Below are 23,104 nucleotides of genomic sequence, written 5' to 3'. Positions count from 1 at the left end.
TGTGTATAAAATTGGTGGAACACAAAGGAGAAGGAGATGGGCTGGTTCTGCCAATTGTGCCATGGTTTGCCCATCCTTGATCCTCAGAGGCCAGGGAGAGGGAGAAAAGGGATATTTGACTTGGGCCATATGGTTGCCACTTGGTAGGGTTACATGTTGTACAATGTACAGTATAGTTATCTAGTGGAGAGCTAATACATCAGACTCTTATACACAGGTTTTATTCTCAGAAGGGAATCGGAGAGCTAAGTTCTCCCTCCTGTTCTCCTGTGCCAGCTTTTGTTGTAGAGAAAAGAGAGACAGACTCCAGATGGTCTTGCATGAAGCCTCTCATTTAACATAGAAAAGATTTATCTTCCAGCATAGAGCATCTTTTTCTGAGCCTGCAGGGGTGGAGTCTCTCAATGGACCCTGGAGACCCACAGCAACTCCTGTTGGACATGGAATGGCAGCAGGAGCCAGGCCCCACATTTTAGGTGGCCATAAAACCTTGCACTTGGGATTTTTCCAGCTGTGATAAAATAGCAGCTCCCATCCTGCAATGTGTCTATGGGTGGTAGATAATAGAAAAGGCATACTTACCCCGTGACATAAGGATGCCATGAATCTCCTTGATGACCTTCTTATACAGCTCCTTCTGCCTTTCTCCCAGAATGCCCCACTCCACATCCAAGAAATATGCAGCAACGTCACTGAATGTGACCAATGCCTGGAATAACAAACAAGACACCCTCAGCCCCTTTCCCTCCCGCTTCAATATGATGTGTGTAATAAGGTGAAATTAGTGTTGTGGGAGTCTCAGTTTAGTGGACCCTTGGGCCGACCTGCTGGAGACTAGGAAGAGATGGACAATGTCTCTGATGAACAGCGGGCCGGGAGGCAGATGTTCAGGCGGGATGTAGATGCTCTTCACCCTGGAAGCTGGTGCTCCCCCGGGAGGAGCCCATAGGAGCCCAACCGCTGAGACTTAGGTGGCTTCACCCTTGGAAGCCGAAGCCCCCCTGGGAGGAGCCCGCAGGGGCCCGGCTGCTGGGAGTTAGGCGGGTTGTGGATCAGGACAGGTAACTGGAACCAGACTAGGACAGTAGTGATACCGTAATTGGGTACGGGTTCTGGAACCAGGCAGGATCTGCAGCAGGACTCGGGTACTAGAACCAGGCAGGCACCAAGCAGGTACTGTAGCAGGCAGGCAGGAACCAAGCAGGTACTGTAGCAAGCAGGCAGGCACCAAGCAGGTACTGTAGCAGGCAGGCAGGAACCAAGCAGGTACTGTAGCAGGAATGGAGCGACATAGCCAAGCAGGTCACTCCGGGGCGCAACGCAACTGGAAACCAGAATGCTAACCCGTTACAAGGCAAAGACTGGATGGCCGTGGCCGGCTTATCAAGGCCGCGGCGTCTGACGTCAGGAATTGGGCGGAGTCAGTACTGGCGGGAAACGGGCTACAAAGGCACCCCAGTGGCGTGCACGCGCGCCTAGGAACAGGGCGTCCACCAGAACCTTCATGGCAGCGCTGCCCCAGCGGGGACACCGCCAAACAGGCCGCAAGCCAGGACTCCAGAGGCGGGAGCAGATCCGGGAATCAAGAGGTAAGGGCCTGGCTGCGGTGCTCATGGCCAGGACCGCAACAATTAGGTCATACCTCCTAATTTTCCTTGCCTTGAATCCTGACAGACTAGTGCAGACCAATGGGTTGATCCCTCCTACCAGCAGATGGAAACAGAGGGCAAATTATTTGGCCTGATGCCATCTCTCTATATAATGTGGTTCAGCTGGGGAAGGCATCATTAGTCTATTGCCCAAGTTGTACAAGTTCTTTCCGGAGAATCAAGTATAATTTAATTCCTTCTTTCCCCCTCTATATCTTTTTTTTTTTTTTTTCAAAGAAAATATTGGTCCAGCAAAAACAACATAAAACAAATTTGAGCCTTAATTCTGCTCCTCTCCCTCCTCAGGACCTCATACTGTAGGGTGCATTTGTCTTCAGTACCCCATTCTCATATATACAATTTGAAACTGGTAAACCCTTTTTAGCCAAGGAACTATTTAGCTCTGTACTTCAATCACTGGTCTTGAGTCACCTCAACTAATGTATGAGATTGCTGGTGGGTCTGCCACACAACTTGCTGAGAACATTGCAGTTATTGCAGAAAACTGTAGCATAGATTTGTTTGGGTTTACCTGAACTTGTGCACATTATCATCTACGCTCCAGTATCTACACTGATTACGAGTAAAATTTCGGCAAGTTTCATCTGATTATTATGGTACATAAGTTGCTGTATATGGGGGTTGACAGTGACTTGAAGAAAATGTTGTCATATTATACCCCAAGCAGACTTTTGCGTTCACAATGCATAGATTTATTTAACATGTCATCAGTGAAAGAGGGTAGGTTATCTCAAACTCAATCCAGAGCTTTTTCTTTTGTTGCTTCAGTATAGTGGAATAATTTGCCAGTTGAGAGGAATGCAGGAAGGAGATAAAAACACATCTTTTTCAAGAAGCATATGGTATTAATGAGATGTATTAATTTTATGTAATGTTTAGGTAATATATGGGTGTTAATTGTTATTTATTTGTTGATACTTATGTATTATGTATATACTTATGTGATCCACCCTGGACAAGTTTTAAATTTGGAAGTTGTGGAATATAAGCATTTTAAAATAAATAAATAAAATACATCTAAGTGATATATTGCTTTTTTTTTCTGGGCGGGTTCTGGACTTGTCTGTCAGGACTTACAGAAAGGAAAATTATCTTTATCTTTATTTGAGTTTATAATTTGCCTAAAACAGTACTGCAGGCGATGTACAAATAAAACAGACATAAAATATAAATGACAAACAATCACAAGAATAGATAAATTCAAAATCAAGAAGTTCACAAGAGTACCATAGCAGTCAGAAGCATGAATAAAAATATCAATTAATTTAAAGTCCCAAAAAGGCTAGTAACATGCCTGTTTAAATAACCAGGTTTTCAGCAAAGGTCTGAAAGCTTTGATTCCATCAGCCAGGCACAACACCTCTGGAAAGGAATTCCAGAGAATAGGTGCAGCAACAGAGAAGGCACAGTCTCTGGTACTGCTCAGTCTGGCATGGTGCAAAGATGGTACATCAAAGAGTCCCCTTTTTGATGAATGCAAATGGTGTGTCAGACAGTATATATGCAGCAGGGCATTGCACCATGGTGTAACAGAAGAAGAGATCAATTAAATCCAGTGACTGCAGGTAATTAGCTGGTAAGATCTAATTTCGCCTTCCTCATCATCTTGCAGACCAGTTCAGACCAATGGGATGAACCAAAACACTACCCTATCCTGGGATGGGGGTGCCCTAGAGCTGCTTCCAGGACCCCTTCAGCAAATGCTAAATCTTTCTCTTCCTGAAGGTTTAGCCTATAGCGCTTTGTGAATGAGTGCAGTGATGCCCAAGTGGCTGCTTTGCAAATGTCCTCTGGCCAAGATACTGCTTGGGCCCTCGTAGTGTGCACTTTAAGTCCTTCTGGAACTATTTTGCCTTTTACTATATAAGCTGTCATTATCACTTCCTTAATCTACCACATGATAGAAGCTTTGGATGTCACCTTGCCCTTCTGGGTTCCTATGAACAACTCAAAAAGTCTGTTTGACTTTCTGAATTGATTGGTTACCTCCAAATATCTGAGAAGGATTTTCTAAAATCTAACAGACTGAGAGACATCTTACTGCTCAGACCCTGCTTCTTGTAAAGCCTAGCAGTGTAATTGCCTGATTCATATGGAAACACAATATCACCTTTGCGAAAAAGATGGAAAAGGCCTGATTATGACTTTCTCCCTAGAGAAGGAGAGATATGGCGTGGAGTGACATTCCTGTTGATGATAGAGGCAATTCTTCACAGTTCTGAATAAGTATTTGCCTTTACAAATAACACGTATGATTGGCTGTATTGATTATGAATAGCAGTGATGTTGGTGTTTGCATTATATCCGCCGCCATAATGAGAAATGAGTTTCTTTGAAGAGGTAGGAGGTGGACATTGCATTTGATATGTATATTTTATATTATTTTATATGGTTGTATGAGTAAAATGTTGTTTCCCCTAATGTGTGGTTGTTTGATTTGTTTTTTTATTACAGAATATATGACCCCTGAGGAAGACTGTGTTGGCTCTCGAAACATAGGCCTATGTCGGGCTACTTGAGAGCTATGTTAACAGTCTGATTCAGTCAACAGTTTGTCAGTTTTTGAATTATTTGTTTGAGCTGTACAGTTTTTGGTCAAGATGAGTATTTGTATTCTTGTTTATGGGGAATTTTGGATTTTTAAGGCATTGTAGGTAAAAAAAGAAGTTGGAGTAGTATCTAATAAATTGGTGAACAGTGACAATGAATCGGTAAATGGTAATATGTACTGAGTGCTTAATTTGAAAATGCCTGAAGCCCATTGCATGGCAAGAGACATCAGATTAATGCTGGTACTGTTTCAACTCTGATACCAAGTTCATTGTTAAAATGTACTTTTGAAAAAACTGTTTAAAAGAATTTTGTATGAAATTAGAAAATTGCACCTCAGTTTTTATATATATAGATAACAGAGATATGGATCTCTACATTATAGGACTTGCAGCTCCGAGATTTTCCTTGCTGAGCAAACTGAAATCAAGAACACTGTTTTAAGAATGAGATCTTTTATAGATGCATTCTTGATTGGTTCAAATGGTGCTGTACCAATGCCTTCAGGACCAGATTTAGGTCCCATGATGGCACCTGCAGCCTCCTGGGGGGTGTTCTTGTTTAGCTCCTTTCAAAAACGGACCATGTCTGGATGTGCCTCTAGGGAAGAACCCCAGACATGCCCCATAAAAAGCTATTGCTGATATTTGTTTAAAGAGTTCACCCTAGGCTGTTTTTCAGCCAGTCTTGCAGAAACTGCAGAATTGTGGGCACTTCTGCCTTGAGTGAGCTAACACTCTGTCAGGCACACCATCTTTTAAAAATTTTCAAAATTCTTGTGTAAGTAAGTGAAGTCGAAGTCTTCTGTGCCCTCAATAATGTTGAAATGACTTGACTTCAGTATCCCTTCTTAGTCAGTTTCCTCTTCTCAACAGCAGGTCCATAAGAGAGAAAGGGCTTGGGTCCTCCATGACTACAGTGCTCTTCTGAAGCAGGCCTACTACTGGGTTGAACTTCAGCGGTTGCCCTATGTTGAGTCTGACAAGATCCACATACTATGGACATCTTGGCCAATCTGGTGCCACTTGCATCACCTTTCCTGGATGGTCTGTAATTCTTCTTACCACCCAGGCTATCATTGGCCAGGGCAGGAAAACGTATAACAGTGTCTCTTGCAGCTAGACTTATGATAGTGCATCTATTCCTCTAGATGCTGCATTCTCCTTCCTGCTGAAAAAAACATTTTATCTTAGTGTTCCTGTGGGTTGCCATCATCCCACTGTGGGCAGCCATGTCTGGCTACTATTTGATCGAAGTAATTACCTGTGAGTTCCCATTCCTCTGGGTCTAGCTTCTGACAGCTTAGGAAATCTGCTTGCAGGTTGTCTGATCTTGTTGTATGGGCTGTGGAGATATCTAGTATATGATTCTTAGCCCATCTCATCAGGAACTCTGATTCCCTTTGGACTTGCCTGCTCTTTATGCCTCCTTGTCTGTTCAGAATTCTTACTGATTTCCCTTTTACTATTTGCTGGAAGTATTCTAATGCCATTCTGAATGCTTTGGTCTCCAGGACGTTTTTGGAATATACTTTTTCCTCTTGGGACTGATGATTTTGTGCCATCTTTCCTTCCGAGTGTGCCCCCCCCATCCTGTCTTGCTCACAGTTGTGGTCACTGTGATCCATTCAGAGTGGTCTAAATTGACTATTTTTTTTCCAAATTAGGAAGAGATTATTCTGTTGCCAAAGAGACAGTTGGCCAGCAGAAAGAGAACAAGTCAGTCCAAGCAGGGGTTGGGGCAGGCTGCAAATAGCAGAGCAGGCCAAGGTCAGGGCAGGCAGAGTTCAGCAAGATGAGAAGCAAGCAGTGGTTGTAAGGCAGGCAGAAATCCAATGTGGTCGAGAAGAGGTCCAAAGTCAAGCCAGGAATCCAAACAAAGATGAATCCGGGGTCCAAGCCGAGGTGTCAATCTGAGGGAAGGATGGCAGGGCAGAACAGCAGGAAAACACTGAAGACAGACAAGGACCCACCAGACGAGAACACAGGAACTCTGAAGAAGCAGGAAGGGCCCAAGAACACAAAGACAAGGCAGTGGAACAGCTTTAAAGTAGCACATGTAAAACTAATTGGAAAAAATTCTTTTTCACTCAACGCACAATTAAACTCTGGAATTTACTGCCAGAGGATGTGGTTAATACAGTTAGTGTAGCTGGATTTAAAAAAGGTTTGGATAATTTCATGGAAGAGAAGTCCATTAACTGCTATTAATCAAGTTGTCTTAGAGAATAGCCATTGTTATTAATTGCATCAGTAGCATGGGATCTACTTAGTGTTTGGATACTTTCCAGGTACTTGGAGCCTGGATTGGCCACTGTTGGAAACAGGATGCTGGACTTGGTGGACCCTTGGTCTGACCCAGAATGGCAATTTCTTATGTTCTTAACCAGGAATGATGTGGCAAACAGCTACTTCAAGGAATTTGACCAATTGCCGAGGCGTATGAGGCAGGGCAGAGCAGGCCTTATATAGGAAAAGGCCTGTGATGTCATCCAGGATCACTGCGGAGGATTTCCCACTGTGGGCCCTTTAAAGCACCCAAGTTGCGTGCATACCTAGGGACGCCATTCTCAGCTGAGCAGAGTTCCTAGCTCAGTGCGTCCAGCATGCACGGCAGTCGGCCACATCTTTGACTGGGGCCCAGCCACGGCGTCGACAGGCCTCCTACAACTCAAGGCTGGAGGAAAGAGTGGCTGGTTGCGGGATGGACCTGCGACCCACCAAACGCAATAGTACCCCCCCTCCTCTAACCCCCCCAGGGGGCCTGGGTTTCTTGGGGTATGAAGTGCGGAATGCCCTTAGGAAGTTCTTGTCCAAGATGTTTGCGGCAGGATCCCATTAATTTTCCTCTGGGCCATATCCCTCCCAGGATATTAGGCATTCCCACCTTTTGTTCCAATGCCAAACGTCCAGTATCTCAGTTTCTTGATAAACCTGGTTTTCTTCGGTGGATACCTCTTGGGGTCTGGATACCTTCCAGGATGGCCATGTGAGGGCTAAGGGCTTGAGGAGGGAGACATGGAAAACATCATGGAGTCCCAAAGAAGAGGGTAGGCATAGTTGGTAGGTTACGGGCTCCACCTACGTGAAACAGGGAAAGACCCAATGTAGCGAGGTGCGAACCTCATGGAAGGTATTCTGAGCCGGATATGGTGTGTACTCAACCGAACCCTATCTCCAGTTCTAAACTGCGTCGCCAGTGAGCATCCATCGCCTTTTTGGCTCTTTGCGCCACCTTCTAAAGTATCTCTTCAGTATGAATCAAGAGTTCCTGGAGCTCTTAGGTAGTTAATTGGGCTGCTGGAGAAGGGACGGACAACGGGACTGGCAGCAGAGGGGAAGGTTGTTTCCTGTACACAATCTGAAATGACAATGTTCCCATGGCAGAGCCAATATTGGAATTGTGTGAGAACTCTGCCCACAGAAGAAGGGCAGCCCAATTGTCCCAGCAATCATTGGCATAAGCCCTCAGGAAGGCTTTCAAGGTCTGGTTAGTTCGCTCCGACTGGCCATTGGCTTTAGGTGGTAGGCAGTAGTATAATCCAATGTGATGCTGAATTTACAGCAAAGACAGTGCCAGTATTTGGCAGTAAATTGGGCGCCTCGGTCCGAGACGAAATGCTTGGGCAAGCCGTGCAGGTGAAAAATGTGGGTGGTAAACAGCCAGGTCAGTTCAGGTGCTGAGGGAAGGCTAGGAAGGGGAATAAAGTGAGCCATTTTTGAAAATCGGTCGATAATGAACCAAATAGTACTGCAGCCATTAGAGAAGGGAAGATCTACCACAACATCGGTGGACAAATGGGTTCAGGCTTCCCTAGGGACCAGCAATGGCTGTAATAGCCCCCAAGGTCATCCCATCAACGGTTTTTGCTGTGCACAGATAGGACAAGAGTCCATGTAGGCCCTGGCATCTCTCTGCATCTGGGGCCACCAGTAATACTGCTGGAGCAGTAAAAGAGTTCAGGCCCACCCAGGGCGACCTGTGACATGGGAGTCATAGGACCATTCCAATAACTTCTATCAGAACCAGCGTGGAATGACCATCTTTCCTGGAGGGATGGTCACAGAAGAGGCCAACAGAATCCAAGCCAGCTCGGATTCTGGGGGAATCAGGCATGTCTTCTGCCTCAAAGGATCGAGAGAGGGCATCTACCCAGGCGTTCTTGGATGCAGGCCGGTATCTCACTTCAAAGTCAAAACGTGCGAAGAACAGTGACCATCGGGTTTGGCATGCATTCAGACGTTGTGCATGGTGAAAATGTTCCAAGTTCTTGGAACATTTTCACCAATGTTCCAACGTTCCAAGTTCTTGGAACATTTTCACCAATGTTCCAACATTTTCATCCAATGTTGCTCACCCTCGAACCACTGTGACCACTCTTCAAGTGCTATCTTGATGGCTAGCAACTCCCTATCTCCAATACCATAATTCCACTGGACAGAGAACTTTCGTGAGAAGCCACAGGGATGGAGAATCCTGTACTGGAGTGTTGGCTCAACACAGCCGCTACACCCAAGGAGGCATCAATTTCTAAGATGAATGGGCGTGTGGGATTCAGATGATAAAGGCATGATTCCTGAATAAAGGCCTTCTTCAACTCTAGAAATGCTGTGACCACTTTAGGAGACCAAGCCTTGATATTGGCTCCCTTTTGGGTGAGCACTATTGAGTGGGGCTGCGATCCTGGAATAATTGGGAATGAAGTGCCGGTAGTAGTTCGCGAAGCCCAAAACTTTCTGCAAGGCACAGAGGCCAGAAGGTTGTGGCCAATCCTGGATACACCTGACCTCCAGGTCCATAAGGAGGCTGCTACTGGAAACAATGTATCCTAGGAAGGATAGGCTCTCTGTCAAAAATGCACTTCTCCAGTTTAGCATGTAATTTATTTGCCCATAGCCACTGGAGAACATGAGAACGTCTTGGCAATGGGACATAAGGTTCTTTGAGAAGATGAGGATGTCATTGAGGTACACCAAGACAGAGACATACAGAAGATCCCTGAAGATTTCATTCATTATGTTTTGGAATACCACAGGGGCGTTACACAGGCCAAAGGGTATCACCAAATATTCATAGTGGCTGTCTTATGTGATAAATACCGTCTTCCATTCATCGCTTTGCTTTATTTGAATTAGATTGTAGGCCCCATGGAGATACAACTTTGTGAATACTCTGGCCCCCTGGAGGCGATCAGAGAACTTGGAAATAAGCAGCAAGGGGTAGCAGTCTTTCTTTATTATGGCGTTCAGCCCCAGGTAATCTATGGTGTAAAGAACCATCTTTTTTGGATACAAAGAAGAACCCCACCCCAGTGGGAGACATGAAAGGCCTAATGAAATTCCAGTCAAGGTTTTCCTTGATATACTGAGACATTGCTTCAGTCTCTGGAATTGACAAGGGATATACCTTCCCCCTTATGAAGAGGTGGTACCAGGTAGCAGATTAATGGCGCAAGTGAATGTTCGGTGAGAAGGCAGCATCTTGGCTTTACTTTTGGAGAACACATCCGCGTATTCCGCAAACTGAGGAGGTAGTGCCAACGTGGTCGTGGCCAGGAGCACAGTTGGTGGAGGCTCTATTCATAGAAGGCAGGAATCATGGCAATGGGCCCCCCAGCTCGTCAGTTTAAGCGATCCCCAGTCGAAGTGAGGAGAGTGGATCTGCAGCCATAGTAGCTGAGGTAGTCATATCCAGAATGGTGGAGTGGAAACACCTTTGCTAGTTTCTTCATGCCCATGAGGACTGGATCCCCTCTGGGTATCTCCTCCTTCAACTGGTCATCCTCCAGCTTTAAAGACTAGGAGACCTTGGAAATAAGGGTACTCAGCTCCTGCTATCTGAACACCATCATTGCTGAAACTTCCATCTGGGTCTGCAGTTCTCTTTCCTCCAAATCTTCTTCCTCATTTAAGTCTTCCAGGGAAAATTCCTCTTGAGCCAGAGGAGTAGGCTCTTGGTATTGAGGGGACTTCCCTTGAACATTTCCTTCCCAGGACTTCTTTGAGGAGGGCCCCTCTCGACTTTGCCATGGATCATCTCTCTGCTCTGTCCCTTCATGTCCACCTATGCTTTATGCACCATTTTAATGACCTAGATTGAGAATTCTGGGCTCCACGATCATTCTGTCCTCAGGGATTTGTGGTCCTCCAAAAGTGGTTCTGATGCTGTGGGAGAAAGCTGAATGCGTGCTGCCCCAAGGGAGTCTTGCCTTAATGTAGCCAAAAATGATGGGGCAAGGACAATGTTCCCTCTAATTTTTTATACTGTATGTTGAAAAAACCTCTTATTGTGAGAAAAAAAATAAAAAACAAATATGTACTTATTTCTCACTGAAAGCTATGGACTTATAAAGTACTTTTACTGTATTAGTTCAGCAACCATCATAATGCACTAGGTTCCTGGATTGTGTGCCGGGTAACCTGAAGGAGCTGAAATGCTTCTGTGTGCAGAGGTTTTAATCATTGGTTGCTCTGAAATATTTTTTGTCTTATTAACAAGCTACAAATTGTCTTAGCTTGATTAAAGTTAGTATAATACTTAACTTATAAATGAAGACAGAGAAGGATACTCTGTTTCAATTATTGTCAAGTGCCGCGTTGAACTGTAATCAAATGAAAAGGTCCCTTTCAGGTACGCGCTCGATTTCCCCGGCCGGGGCTATTAAATGGTCGTCCTGTTGATGGATTCCTCTCAGGTATTCATCGCCGCTCACTGTCGAAACGCCCTCTAATTTTTGACAGGCTATGCGTAAAAGTTTTCTTTTGCGCAACTTTTTATAAGCAGAGTTCATATTTGTGCGCTATGATCAAAATATGCCTGAAGAATAGTGCAAAAAATATATTTCAAATGTTTTATTTAGCTCTTTCAATGAAAATAATTCTCCATTAGTTAAAAGATTCATGAAGCAAGACTAGGGTAAGTCACACTTTGCTAATGCTGCAAAATTCAACTATTTCTATATAGCTAGACACATTGGGGCGGATTTTCAGAGCCCTGCTCGCGTAAATCCGCCCAAAACCGGGCGGATTTACGCGAGCAGGGCCCTGCGCGCCGGGAAGCCTATTTTACATAGGCCTCCCGGCGCGCGCAGAGCCCCGGGACTCGCGTAAGTCCCGGGGTTCTCCGAGGGGGGCGTGTCGGGGGCGGGCCCGGTCGTCGCGGCGTTTCGGGGGCGTGTCGGCAGCGTTTTGGGGGCGGGTACGGGGCGTGGCTACGGCCCGGGGCGGTCCGGGGGCGTGGCCACGCCCTCCATACCCGCCCCCAGGTCGCGGCCCGGCGCGCAGGAGGCCCACTCGCGCGCGGGGATTTACTTCTCCCTCCGGGAGGCGTAAATCCCCGGAGAAAGGTAAGGGGGGGGTGTAGACAGGGCCGGGGGGGTGGGTTAGGTAGAGGAAGGGAGGGGAAGGTGAGGGGAGGGCGTTAGAGGATTCCCTCCAAGGCCGCTCCGATTTCGGAGCGGCCTTGGAGGGAACAGGGGTAGGCTGCGTGGCTCGGCGCTCGCCGGCTATACAAAATCGATAGCCTTGCGCGCGCCGATCCAGGTTTTTAGCAGATACGCACGGCTCCGCGCGTATCTACTAAAATCCAGCGTACTTTTGTTTGCGCCTGGAGCGCAAACAAAAGTAGGCTATTCGCGCGCCTTTTAAAATCCGCCCCATTGTGAAGTAACACAAAACCCTGCAAAAAAGACACTCAAAATCTATAAGCAAACCTATTGTAAAGTAACAGTAGTAATGCCAAGGACTTAAACAACAACTCTACCTGTGAAAAAGCAGCACTGTAAATATTATCTGTGTCTCAGAATACCAATCACCAGCTACTGGGGAAATGAAACAAACCTGATTGCTATAGATCCCTTACACAGACAGTACACACTAACAAAATCTCTCCCCTAGGTCACACCCACAGAGCAAAGATAGACCCTCCCCAAATACAAAATAAAGGTTCACAAATTAGAACCAGCAATATGCAGAAAAAACTGAAATGGAAACCCCAAGAAGCCAGACTGTCTATAGTGTAACAATGAAAAAACAGAAACATCACCATTCCTCAACACAATAAAATAAAAAAAATGTAAAGCATCAATTATAATAGTAAATCCACACTAACAAAAGAATATTTCAAAACTACTGACAACTAGAATAACATCCATTAAAGTCATATTATGAGGATTGGCCGAGCAATTTCCTCTAGGCTGTAGCAGTAAACACGCTGACTCTAGCCTTTTCTCATGCAACTTCTCTTTATTAAATCAAACAGCGAAATAAACTTCATAATTACTGCCTTCCTTCATAGTCTTCTTTACAACACAACTTCCCAGAGAAGGTCAGAAGCTCTAACTCCTGGAGGATTGGGCCTCTATGACTTAGCTGGGTTCACCTTCTTATCATTCCCCTCTAGTTGGTCATGTCCTTTGAACTCCTTCTGCTCAGGGTCCCACCAATACAGCATTCTCCCTTTTAGGGAGTTACATTTGGATGCCTGGTTCTATACAGGTTTATAAGAAAAACTAGGGGCACTCTCTCACATACCCCTTCCCTCAACTTGAGCTAACTGGCCCAAGTGTCCTCACGCCCCCTGGCTTCTAACCAGGGAAGTGCTTCATATTGTCACTCCCCCTCATCTGGCCTCTTGCCAACTAAGCTTGGGCTCGGGGTTCCAGGGTAACGCCCATAAGTTACGGTTATCCCAGATAGCACTATGATCATCACCCACTGTATCCCTCACCCAGTATCCAGCCATAGTCCTTTATTTGAGTTCCTCTGTGGCTCTGAGTTCCAGTTTTCCCCCAGTAGGAATTTTGTAACTTCTCTTGGGGCGCTGCTGTTGTGGTTTCTCTTCTCGTTGCCTCACAACTTTTCTTTCTTTCCTAGAAGCTCACAATTATCTTTCCAACCCTGGAGCTCTTTCGCCGAGGAATCTGGCACTAACACTCAGCAGATATATTCTCAAAACTAGCATGCTTTTCCTCTTGCCCTAGTAGCAGTTTGGCTACCTCATATTTTCGGACTTCTCTGAGAACCTTTTTTCTGTGCCCACATTCTTTATTGGTGTCTCTGGTGCCTGAAGTTTCTCTTTCAGTGCCAGATTCCCCAACTTCACTTCAGATTTGGCTTTCACTTGAGGTATGCAACGAACTATCACTTCCATTTGTTCCTTACATTTTACTTGTACTGCCTCCTACGGTCTGTTCTCAACATTTCCTATTTTACTAGATGCTGTTTCCCTGTACTCTCTAACTTGGAGCTCCAGGCTTCCAAAGATCTCTCTTTTCCTAAATACACAGGCTCCAGAGTCTCAGTCACTTTTGCAAGAGAAGAACTCTCAGCAATTTGGCTGATTTTTAGCCTTCCCACTACATTTTGCTGTTCTGACTTCAGCTTTAACTTCCACAGTTCTTTCTCCTCTACATTCTCCCTGTTACCATACTCCAGCTTGTTTTCCAGAGAGTCCGTATCTCTAGAAAACCCTTTGACACTGACTTGCAGGGCATTAGCTTCATTTCGACAAAATTCTGTAGCATTGTTTACATTTTCTTCCCTGATAATCTCACTTAGATGCTCTTGTTTTAGTGGAGCACTTTGGTCGGGCAAGCTGCTAGCTTCTTTCACCAGACACATGAACATCTCCTCAACAACTATTAGTGTAGTGTAGCAGATTCTAAGTCCGGCTGAAGCTTTAGGACTTCCCTACCTTGCAGGCTTAGTTATAACTCTAGGTTCATGTTCTGGTGCATGAGTATCTGCTCCTGCTCCAGAAGGGACAACATTTCAGCCTGCAATCTCTTAATCTTCCATTGCTTTTCCTTCCCTGCTTAAAGACACATCCTGCAGCTTTTCCCCTGCTTCCTTACCTGCTGCTTGAGCATGTTCACTGTAGTTTGGAGATGCTACTCCTTTTCCTGGGTGTTTGCCCTAGGAGGGTACTGTAGGTGGATGTGCTCCTGGATGTTCAGCTTTTGGTTCTGTGTCCTAGTGGCTGCACGCCGAGCTGCAATCTTCTCCTGATCACAGTCCCATCTCGCCTATGCCACCTGTCTCTCTAGAACTGCCACTTTCTCCTTATGTTCTGGTGTACACATGTACTCTGTGTTGGTCCGGAGCTGCAAGTCTGCTAGCTGCTGTGGCAACACCACATATGCTTCCGTCAGTTGTACATTTCTGTCGGGTTGCCTCTTCTGTCTCTCGGATACTGTTTTCCTTGAGGACTACCTCCTACACATGGGCTTGAAGCTCAGTATTGGTGACATCCAGTTCCTGTCTCTTGGCTTGCTCTTGGTCATGGCTCTGTAAGAGTTCCTGCAGCTGTACCATGTTACGTTGTAAATAAGCAGTTTCCTTTTCATGCAGCTCTGATGGAACATAAGATTGACTGCAGATGGCCTATACTCTGTAAGAGCTGCTCCTTTTCCCACTGGCTGCTTTGTGCTTCCTGGTTACCTCCGCCAACTGTGCCTTTAGACCAGCGGCTGTGACCTCATATGCTTTCCTTAGGGTATGTTGCCATACTAATGAATGCTGAGACTGCACTGCAAATGCCAGCTCCTGTCTCAGCTGTTCACTGGTCATTCGGGCATCCTCCGCTTCTGTCAGAGAGCTCTGGACTTGACAGGTCAGCATGGAGATCTGGCCTTGAGTTCCACATGTTCATCTCTGGTCTGCTGGCAGCTATTTAATTCTAATGCCATCACTTCCAGGTCCATCCGGAAGATCTTCTCTTGCTTCTCTGCTTTCAGTTCTATCTACAATCTCTCCACTTAGGTTTGTAACTCATGCACTACCTTGAGAGCTTCTTCAGGACTGCCATGGGTTGACCTCTCTTACTGGGGTCTCCATGGCCACACTCTTATCCAATTATAGACTTCTCAGGGGGCTCTTGCCCATCAGGCCATGGTTTGATGCCATCTGCCTTGCTGTTTCCAGCTTCCCCCAAAGCAATGCCCCTTTAAGGGTAGAGCAGACAGGTGAGTTGGTTAGCTGTGGCGTTCTCTCCGCTTCCAGCTGTCCTATGTTCAGTCCTGCTTTTACTGTATCCATACTGGCACTTACAAAGGCCCTGTCTGCTTCCTGGTTTCCACTGGGTTTTGACCAGAGAGACTGGTACTTCAGAACGCATTCCTGCACTTGTCTCTGCCCTTCTAGGAGGCTCTGCATCAAAACCTTTAGGACTCTGCTTCCAGAATGTGGCATTCTGGTATTTTTCCCTTTTCTTTCTTCAGTACCTGAGTTTATTAGGGCCAGGCCCTATGCACATGCACTGATATCTTCAGCAAATAGAAAGACCACATCCTGTTTTAACCCAATACACAATTGTGGGTTTTTCTCTCTGCTACACTTTGTTTTTTTTCAGAAAGGAAAAGAAAGTAAAACAAAACCTGTCTCACCAGTTCTAACTATACTGTGATACAACCCTTAACTTTGGATAGGGCTTGTCTCTTTAGTCCACATTAAAACTTACACCTGCTTCTCTCTAGGCCCCCACAGACCGCTGTTTTAAAGGAAGTTCCAGGGCTTTTTTTTCCTCTCTCTGTGTTCTGCAGTCCTAGCAGCGCTGCTTCGCTTCAGTGTGCTCTGTGAGCCACACCCTTTTGCCTTCAACTGCTACTGGCAGGCCACACAACAAACAAACTTTTCTTCCTTCCTTCTGGAGGTTTTGGGGCCGATGCAATACAGTGCGCTCACACGAGAGCACTGTTTAACCCGCTGTCGGATGCGGGTTAAATAGGTGCTAATCCACCCCCTAATGCAATAAAGGGATTAGCGCCTATTTAACGCGCGTCTGACGTGGAGAGAATGAGTTAGCGCTCATCACATGCAAATGCATGTGAATGAGGCTATTATTCGTTCACTCCACATTCAAAAAAATAAATGTGCGTCTCAGACACACATTTATCGCTCAGATATTAACGCCTGCCTGGAGCAGGCGTTAATAGCTGAGCACACGTAGAAGAAGTACAGAAAAGCAAAAAAAACTGCTTTTCGGTACTTCTTCAATTAAAAAATAAATAAATAAATATATATATATATACACACACACACCTCTCGGTAGTCGGCCGGCTTTCCGCAAAATGTATTACATCGGCCCCTTTGTGCTTTTCTCTGCCCCAGGTTTTAGAGAGAAAAAAAACCTATGCATGACACTATATGTGAGGATTGGCCGAGTAATTTATTCTAAGCTGGAGCAGTAAACATGCTGATGCCAGCCTTTTCTTGGGCAACTTCTCTTTATTAAATCAAACAGCAAAATAAACTTTATAATTACTGCCTACCTTTGCCGTCTTCCTTACAAAACAACTTGCCACAGAGGGTCAGGAGATCCTACTCCTGGAGACATGGGCTTCCCTAACTTAGCTGGGCTCACCCTCTTAAAGTTCCCCTCTAGCTGGTCGAGCCCTCTGAGCTCCTTCTGCCCAGCAGGATCCTGCTCATATAGTATTCTTCATTTTGTGGATTTAAGGTGGATCAGGCATCTAGCCTGGTCTTATACAGATTTATAGGGATAGGGGCATGCTCTCACAATATACATTTTTTTTTTAATTTTAAATTAATGAATTTCAAAATAAATACAAGAAGATTCCTATTCGTAATTTACAGAACAAATTCACACATTATTTCAAATATCAAACAAACATATTACAATTAAACAGGAAATAATATTTGTTCTGACCTAAATATAAGATAAATTAAGAGCCTCCTCTCTAGGAAAAAATTGAGCAAATACCATTAGGAATAAATCTAATAACTTTCAGAAAAAGTGCTAATGGTACCCCTATATTCATACTTTACCGGTTACCTAAGAACCAAGGAGAGTTCTAAGCTGATCTGGTTCTATAAAGGAGTAATCTTTCTCCCCAAGTTTAATAATACACCTAACAAGGGTATTTTAAAAGGAATAAACCTCCCTTAACCACAACATCCTTTCTTAAAGCTAGAAATTCCCTCCTGCATAATTGAGTTGTTCTAATTAAATCAGGGAACATCCACATTTTTTGCCCATAAAAGGTACTCGATCTGTTACGAAAGAAATGTTTCAATATATTGTCTTTATCAGTTATAAAGGCAAATTGTATTAGCAATGTGCCTCTATTTTTAATTTCTAATTCTTCTTGTGATTTCTGCAGTAAATCAGAGATATTTAAGGAAGTTTGAATATTATTTATTTCCTCCTGTTGCTTTTCTTTACCCCTACATAGAAAGCTCTATCACCAGATAGCACTGTTCTGGCAATTTAAGAACATGCAAACATATGATTTAAACAATTCAGTTGGCCCAATGTTCTATAATAGGACAATTAGTTACCCTTATATTCAAGGATCTAACAGTATTTTCAAGATCTTCTAACCTTTTTTGAACTTCAGGCTCAATTTTAATCTGTTGGCCTTGCAACTTTTCAAATTGTACCAACCTATTTTCGATTTCATTTATCTTTCTATTTTGAATTTCTAATTTCCCCATTATTTTCTTTTACTGAATTATTAGCCTCCCTAATTTCCTCTGTTAATTTTGCTATAGATCTGTCTAGCTTTACCATATAATTCCATAAGGTCTCTAATGTAATATTGCCAGGTTTCAAAGTAACAGGTTTAAACATTTCATATTTACTGAGTCCCATCGATTTAGGAGTACTTTCTTCTGTAGGAGTTATTTGAAAATTTCCATTTTCTATAGCTTCCGATGTTTTTGTGGATTTTTGAGATTCTGATTCCATAATGATTACTTCTTTATGTTCTTCCAGGGTTCCCCCTGTTAGGTCTAATTTGTTAGAAGCTCCTCGGATAGTTCCAGGCATTCCCGAAGGGGAAAACCCTTCAATGCCTGGTGGTGGTGGTGGTGCTTCCGGAGCCCCAGGACTTAAAGATGTTTCACTGACCATAAAGGGGGGGGGTTTGCTCTAAATCCTCCCCTAAAGCAGTCTGTCCCTCGGGGGTCACTGAGGGGGATCCAAGCCAATCTGAGACAGTCCTTTGCCTAGGATCAATATCCACTATACTCGAGGCTGGCCTTAACTTGGCCTCTCTCTTTTTATGTGGCATAATGTTTTATTATAAATTCAAGGCAATAACTTCTTAGCAATAGGATTGTCCTCAGTGGTTTTAGCACTATCTATTTGTGGTGAAGTCTCTTGTGGAGGGAAATAGTTGACGGAGCATTGAAAAACGTAAGTAAAATTTTTACATACAACTGCTTTCCCTCGAGGAAAGTGTCCAAAGGCAGGTAAGAACCAATTTTCCTTTCCCTGTACGTACCTGGATCAGTCCAGACCCTGGGATGTATCAGAGCTGTTTTACTTAGGGTGGGACCCAGAGAGTCCCACTCGGAGAACACTCTCTCAGAAGGCAGCCGAACTAGGAGCCTGGACATCTAAAAGGTAACGACGAGCAAAAGTGTGTAGCGACTTCCAAGTAGCTGCCTTACAAATCTCCTGAGGAGAAACCTGTTGACACTCCATCCATGACGTACCTTGTGTCCTAGTGGAATGAGCACTCAAACCTTCCGGAAGATCCCGACGAGCCAGAAGATAAGCTGACCGTATGGTCTCCTTTAATCAGCGAGCGATAGTAGCCCTGGAGACTTTATGACCCTTTCGAGGAACATTCCACAGAACAAACAAATGATCTGACATTCAAAAACTGTTGGTAACTTCAAGATAACGCAACAGCACACGTCACACATCCAGTTTCTTGAGATCCTTAAAGGAAGGATCCGTACGATCTAAACACGGAAAAGCCGGAAGCTCTACCGACTGATTTAGATGAAAAGAAAAAACAACTTTGGGTAAAAAAGAAGGCACAGTACGTAAGGAAACTCCCGTATCGGAAATTCTAAGAAAAGGTTCTCTGCAGGACAAGGCCTGTAACTCCGAAATTCTATGTGCTGAGGAAATGGCCACAAGAAAAACCACCTTCAACGTAAGATCCTTCAAAGTCGCATGCTTGAGGGGTTCAAAAGGAGCTGAACACAGAGCCCTGAGAACCAAATTCAAACTCCATGCAGGACAAGGGTTCCGGAACGGAGGACATAGATGCTTTGTGCCTCTGAGAAAACGCTCCACATCCGGATGCGCCGCCAAAGATAATCCACGTACCTTGCCCCGAAAGCATCCAAGAGCTGCCACTTGGACACGTAAGGAACTGCAGGACAAACCTTTCGCTAAGCCAGCTTGCAAAAAGGACAAAATATCCGATATGGAAGTCGGCACCGGATCTAATTGGTACTCCACACACCAAGTTTCAAAAACTCTCCACACTCGCACATACGCCAACGATGTGGAAGGCTTACGAGAACACAATAGAGTAGCCACCACAGCATCGGAATAACCTTTGTTCTTTAACCGGCGCCTCTCAAAAGCCATGCCGCTACACAGAAGCATTCGACCTCTTCCAAAAAAACGGGACCCTGAGACAAGAGGCAAGGTAGATCTCAAAATCGTAGAGGACCGTCCAGCGCCAGTCTGACCAAATCCGCGAACCACGGACGATGTGGCCACTCCAGTGCCACTAAAACAATGTCGACTCGTTGTACCTCTATCTGATGCAGGATAAGCCCAACGTTTTTCCAGGTAAGAACATGGTGAAACCAGAAACCTGTGGCGAAGCCACCAAACAAAATCTAAAGCATAACCGTGACTTATCACCAAGAGAACCCACTGATCTGACATCCATCTGGTCCATTCTCCGTAAAACAGAGACAGCCTGCCTCCTATAACCGGAATCGGGGAATGGACTGGCCCTATCTCATTGGGCAGATTTTGCTCCACCTGCAGCTTGGGAATTTCCTGGTCTTCCGAAACGGCGGCCATGAAAGGACCGAGGCCAATTCTGTTGCCTACCCAGAAAACCTAAACAATCTGACAAGAAAAAAACTACCACAGACTGCAGGGTTAGGCACGTCCACCTCTGCTGAGAGACAGAGAAATACTGACGGACTGCAGGTGGCACCCCAGGGTATACATCATAGTCAGTAGAATCTTTCTCTGCCTCCCTCTGCTGGATTGGTGACATAACCCAGGATCTGGACTGATCCAGGTATGTACAGGGAATGTCCATTTAATCCTACTCTTTGTTTCCTGTCTTTTAGCCAATTTGTAATCCACGAAAGGACATCGCCACCTATCCCATGACTTTTTACTTTTCCTAGAAGCCTCTCATGAGGAACTTTGTCAAACGCCTTCTGAAAATCACAACAGCAGATCAAATTGAAAAAGGGAGGTCTAAGGATTGGTGAGGAAGAGGAAAGATCAAGGAAGGGGTGGAGAAGGAAGGAAGCCACAGCCCTCCCAATCACACTCCCATCCCCTCACTCATTTCCCCAATCTTTTTATACTCCCTCATCCCTCCTACTGATCCCTTCACTCACTCTCATTCACTGCCTCCACCTCTCCACCTCCCCATAATCCCCTCACTCCTTTCCCCTGGAAGAAAAGCAGATAGGAAATAATGCACCATCCTTTCTGTGCACCCTCTCCCCCCCCCCCCCTGGATTCCCTCACTTACCCACCAAGTTCTGAAAGAGGAGGAGGAGGATTGTGTCCTTGCAGTGCCTTGGGCCACTTCCTCCTCTTCGTCTGCCAGCACTTAAATGACATCATTCAAGCACTGGCAGCCGAGGAGGAGGAAGTGGCCCCAGGTGCTGTGAAGTCATGGTCCTCCGTTTAGAACACATAGTGTGATTGGAGCAGTGACTGGGGCTGGTGATGGAATAGAAATAACGTGCAGTCCCACCTGCCACCAATGATGCTTCTCTTTAGTCGGGAGGGGGGGGGGGGAATGAACCTTTCCGCTGCTGTCAATGCTCTGGCTGGACCCAACCCTTGGTCTCCTGCAGCAATTTGGCCAAAACTAGCCAATTCCATGGCAAGGGCCAAATTTTGCAGCCCTTACCACTGCCACAGGATTGCTGGAGACTGGGGGCCCTGCCATGGAAGAGGAGGAGACATGGATGGTATTTGAATTCAAGAAAGTATGGGATAAACTCAAAGGATCTCTAAGGGAGTGATAGGGATTGTAAAGCTGAACAGTTGGGGGCTGGTGCAATACAGCGCGCTCAGCAGTTGGACGCAGGTAGAATAGGCGCTAATCAATCCCCTAAAGCAATAAGGGGGATTAGCACATATTCAACGCGTGTCCAACGTGGAGTGAATCTAATTTAGCGCTCATCGCATGCAAATGCATGTGAATGAGGCTATTAGGCATTCCTTCCCGATGCAAAAAAAAAGAAATGTGCATTTCGGACACACATTTAACTGTCATCTATTAACGCCTGCCTGCTTTTCTGTACTGCCTCCTACTTAATATTGTTGTGATATTAAGTAGGATGAAAAATTCAGGAAACCAAAAAAATTAAAAAAAAACAGACAGTCGGGTTCAGGAAACGGACATTCGGCTGACAAGCGTTCGCTTCCTGAACCCTCGGCGTCGGCTATCCTTACTGGTGGACGGCCGAGTCACGAAAACCAATCGGGTTCTCGTCAGCAAAGAGGCTTGCGCGACCCTAGCGCCTCCTTGCTAACACGACCCCCTAATTTAAATATTGCATAGCGCCCGCTTTCTACGCAAATTTATTGCATTGGCCCTTTAGTGTGGACTGGCAGACTAGAATATGCAAGGAGATAATAACATAGGGGGATTAGACCACAGATTCCATATGGTCTTTCTCTGCTGTCATGTTTTCATGCTTGTGTGCATATATGAGAGTGACACTGTGTGCCTATGAGAAAGTCTGCAAGCCCCCCTCCGCCCTGCTAATAATCTTAAATTGACCAGAACTCAAGCCTTGCCAGGTACGTAAAGATCTTTACGCTGTGCTGAGAGGGGGGAAGGCTGGAAGAGCTGCACAGGGACAAGTCTTCCTTTAAGTACTGGTGTGCTGTATACAAGAGGACAGAGTAGAATTTCTTACCTGCTCTGAAACCAGGGCAGACATTTCCTTCTGTTTCCCCTCTGAATTCTGCAGATGCAGGGATGGATTCAGGCTGAAGATTTCCCTGTTCCCGGGCAGCCGCTGAGGAAGATGAATAAGGGAGGATGAGGTGGGGCTGATTTCTAAGGGTCTCAGATAAAGTCCCTCCTCTCCCTGTTTGCAGATCTGGGGTTGGGGCTTTCAGGAATTTCTAGTCCTAAGCAGGGAGAAAGTTCCTGCTCTTAGTCTTAAATCTTTCCTGCTTTTTACAGTCCTGGAAGAAGATAAAACAAACTCCTCTGCTGAGGTCATGCTGCTTCCCCAGTGCATGCTGGGGAGCTCCTTCCTCCTTAAGGTGGATCTGCAGAGATAGTGCTGGAGCGAGGCAGGCATGGCAGCAGAAACCTACTCTGCTAATCATACAGCAGGGGTCAGGAACCTTTTTGGCTGAGAGAGCCATAAACGCCACATATTTTAAAATGTAATTCCATGAGAGCCATACAATATGTTTAAAACTAAATACAAGTAAATGTGTGCATTTTATGTAAGATCACACTTTTAAAGTACAATAAGTCTCTGAAAATATTACACCAGGCCTTAAGACACCAATACATCTCCTATTAGGAAAACGGACCAAGTCAGGCTGCTATAGAGTCCTACACAGAAACTACATGCCAGCAGAAAACCTCACCTGAATCACGTGCTGTCCCTCACCTAACATAGAATAAAGAGACCAAAACGCATAACAAGAAGCATGCAGAAAAAACTGAATTGGAAACTGCAACAAGCCAGAGTCTCTGTATGCAGTATAATAAAGGAAAAAAGAAACATCACCCATCCTTATAAAACAAATCAAGAAATATAAAATCATCAGCAGTAAAACTGTACTAACAAAAAGAACATATTTCGAAACAGCTGATGAGTGGAATATCCAATAATTAAAAACTCATATAAAACATTTCCAGATACCAACAAAATATTTCAAAA

At 45.1% G+C, this 23,104-nt stretch overlaps 1 protein-coding gene across 1 annotated transcript in view; it reads right to left on the bottom strand.

Annotated features, from left to right (window-relative positions):
* LOC115093008 (zinc finger protein 2-like) overlaps positions 1-22,425 on the bottom strand; it is an 83,803-nt gene extending 61,378 nt beyond the window's left edge. The window contains exons 1-2 of the mRNA XM_029604586.1: positions 22,118-22,425; positions 583-709 (exon numbers count right to left, since the gene is read on the bottom strand). Of these exons, the coding sequence (XP_029460446.1) occupies positions 583-709; positions 22,118-22,141 (151 nt within the window). The 5' untranslated portion in view covers positions 22,142-22,425. The remainder of the gene's footprint in view (positions 1-582; positions 710-22,117) is intronic.
* Positions 22,426-23,104: the final 679 nt, after the last annotated feature.

This window comes from Rhinatrema bivittatum, chromosome 1 (assembly GCF_901001135.1).
Source record: "Rhinatrema bivittatum chromosome 1, aRhiBiv1.1, whole genome shotgun sequence".
In the NCBI taxonomy this organism is placed as follows: domain Eukaryota; kingdom Metazoa; phylum Chordata; class Amphibia; order Gymnophiona; family Rhinatrematidae; genus Rhinatrema; species Rhinatrema bivittatum.
The sequence above is the reverse complement of the archived record's forward strand: the minus strand, read 5'-3'. Positions and strand labels throughout refer to the sequence as shown.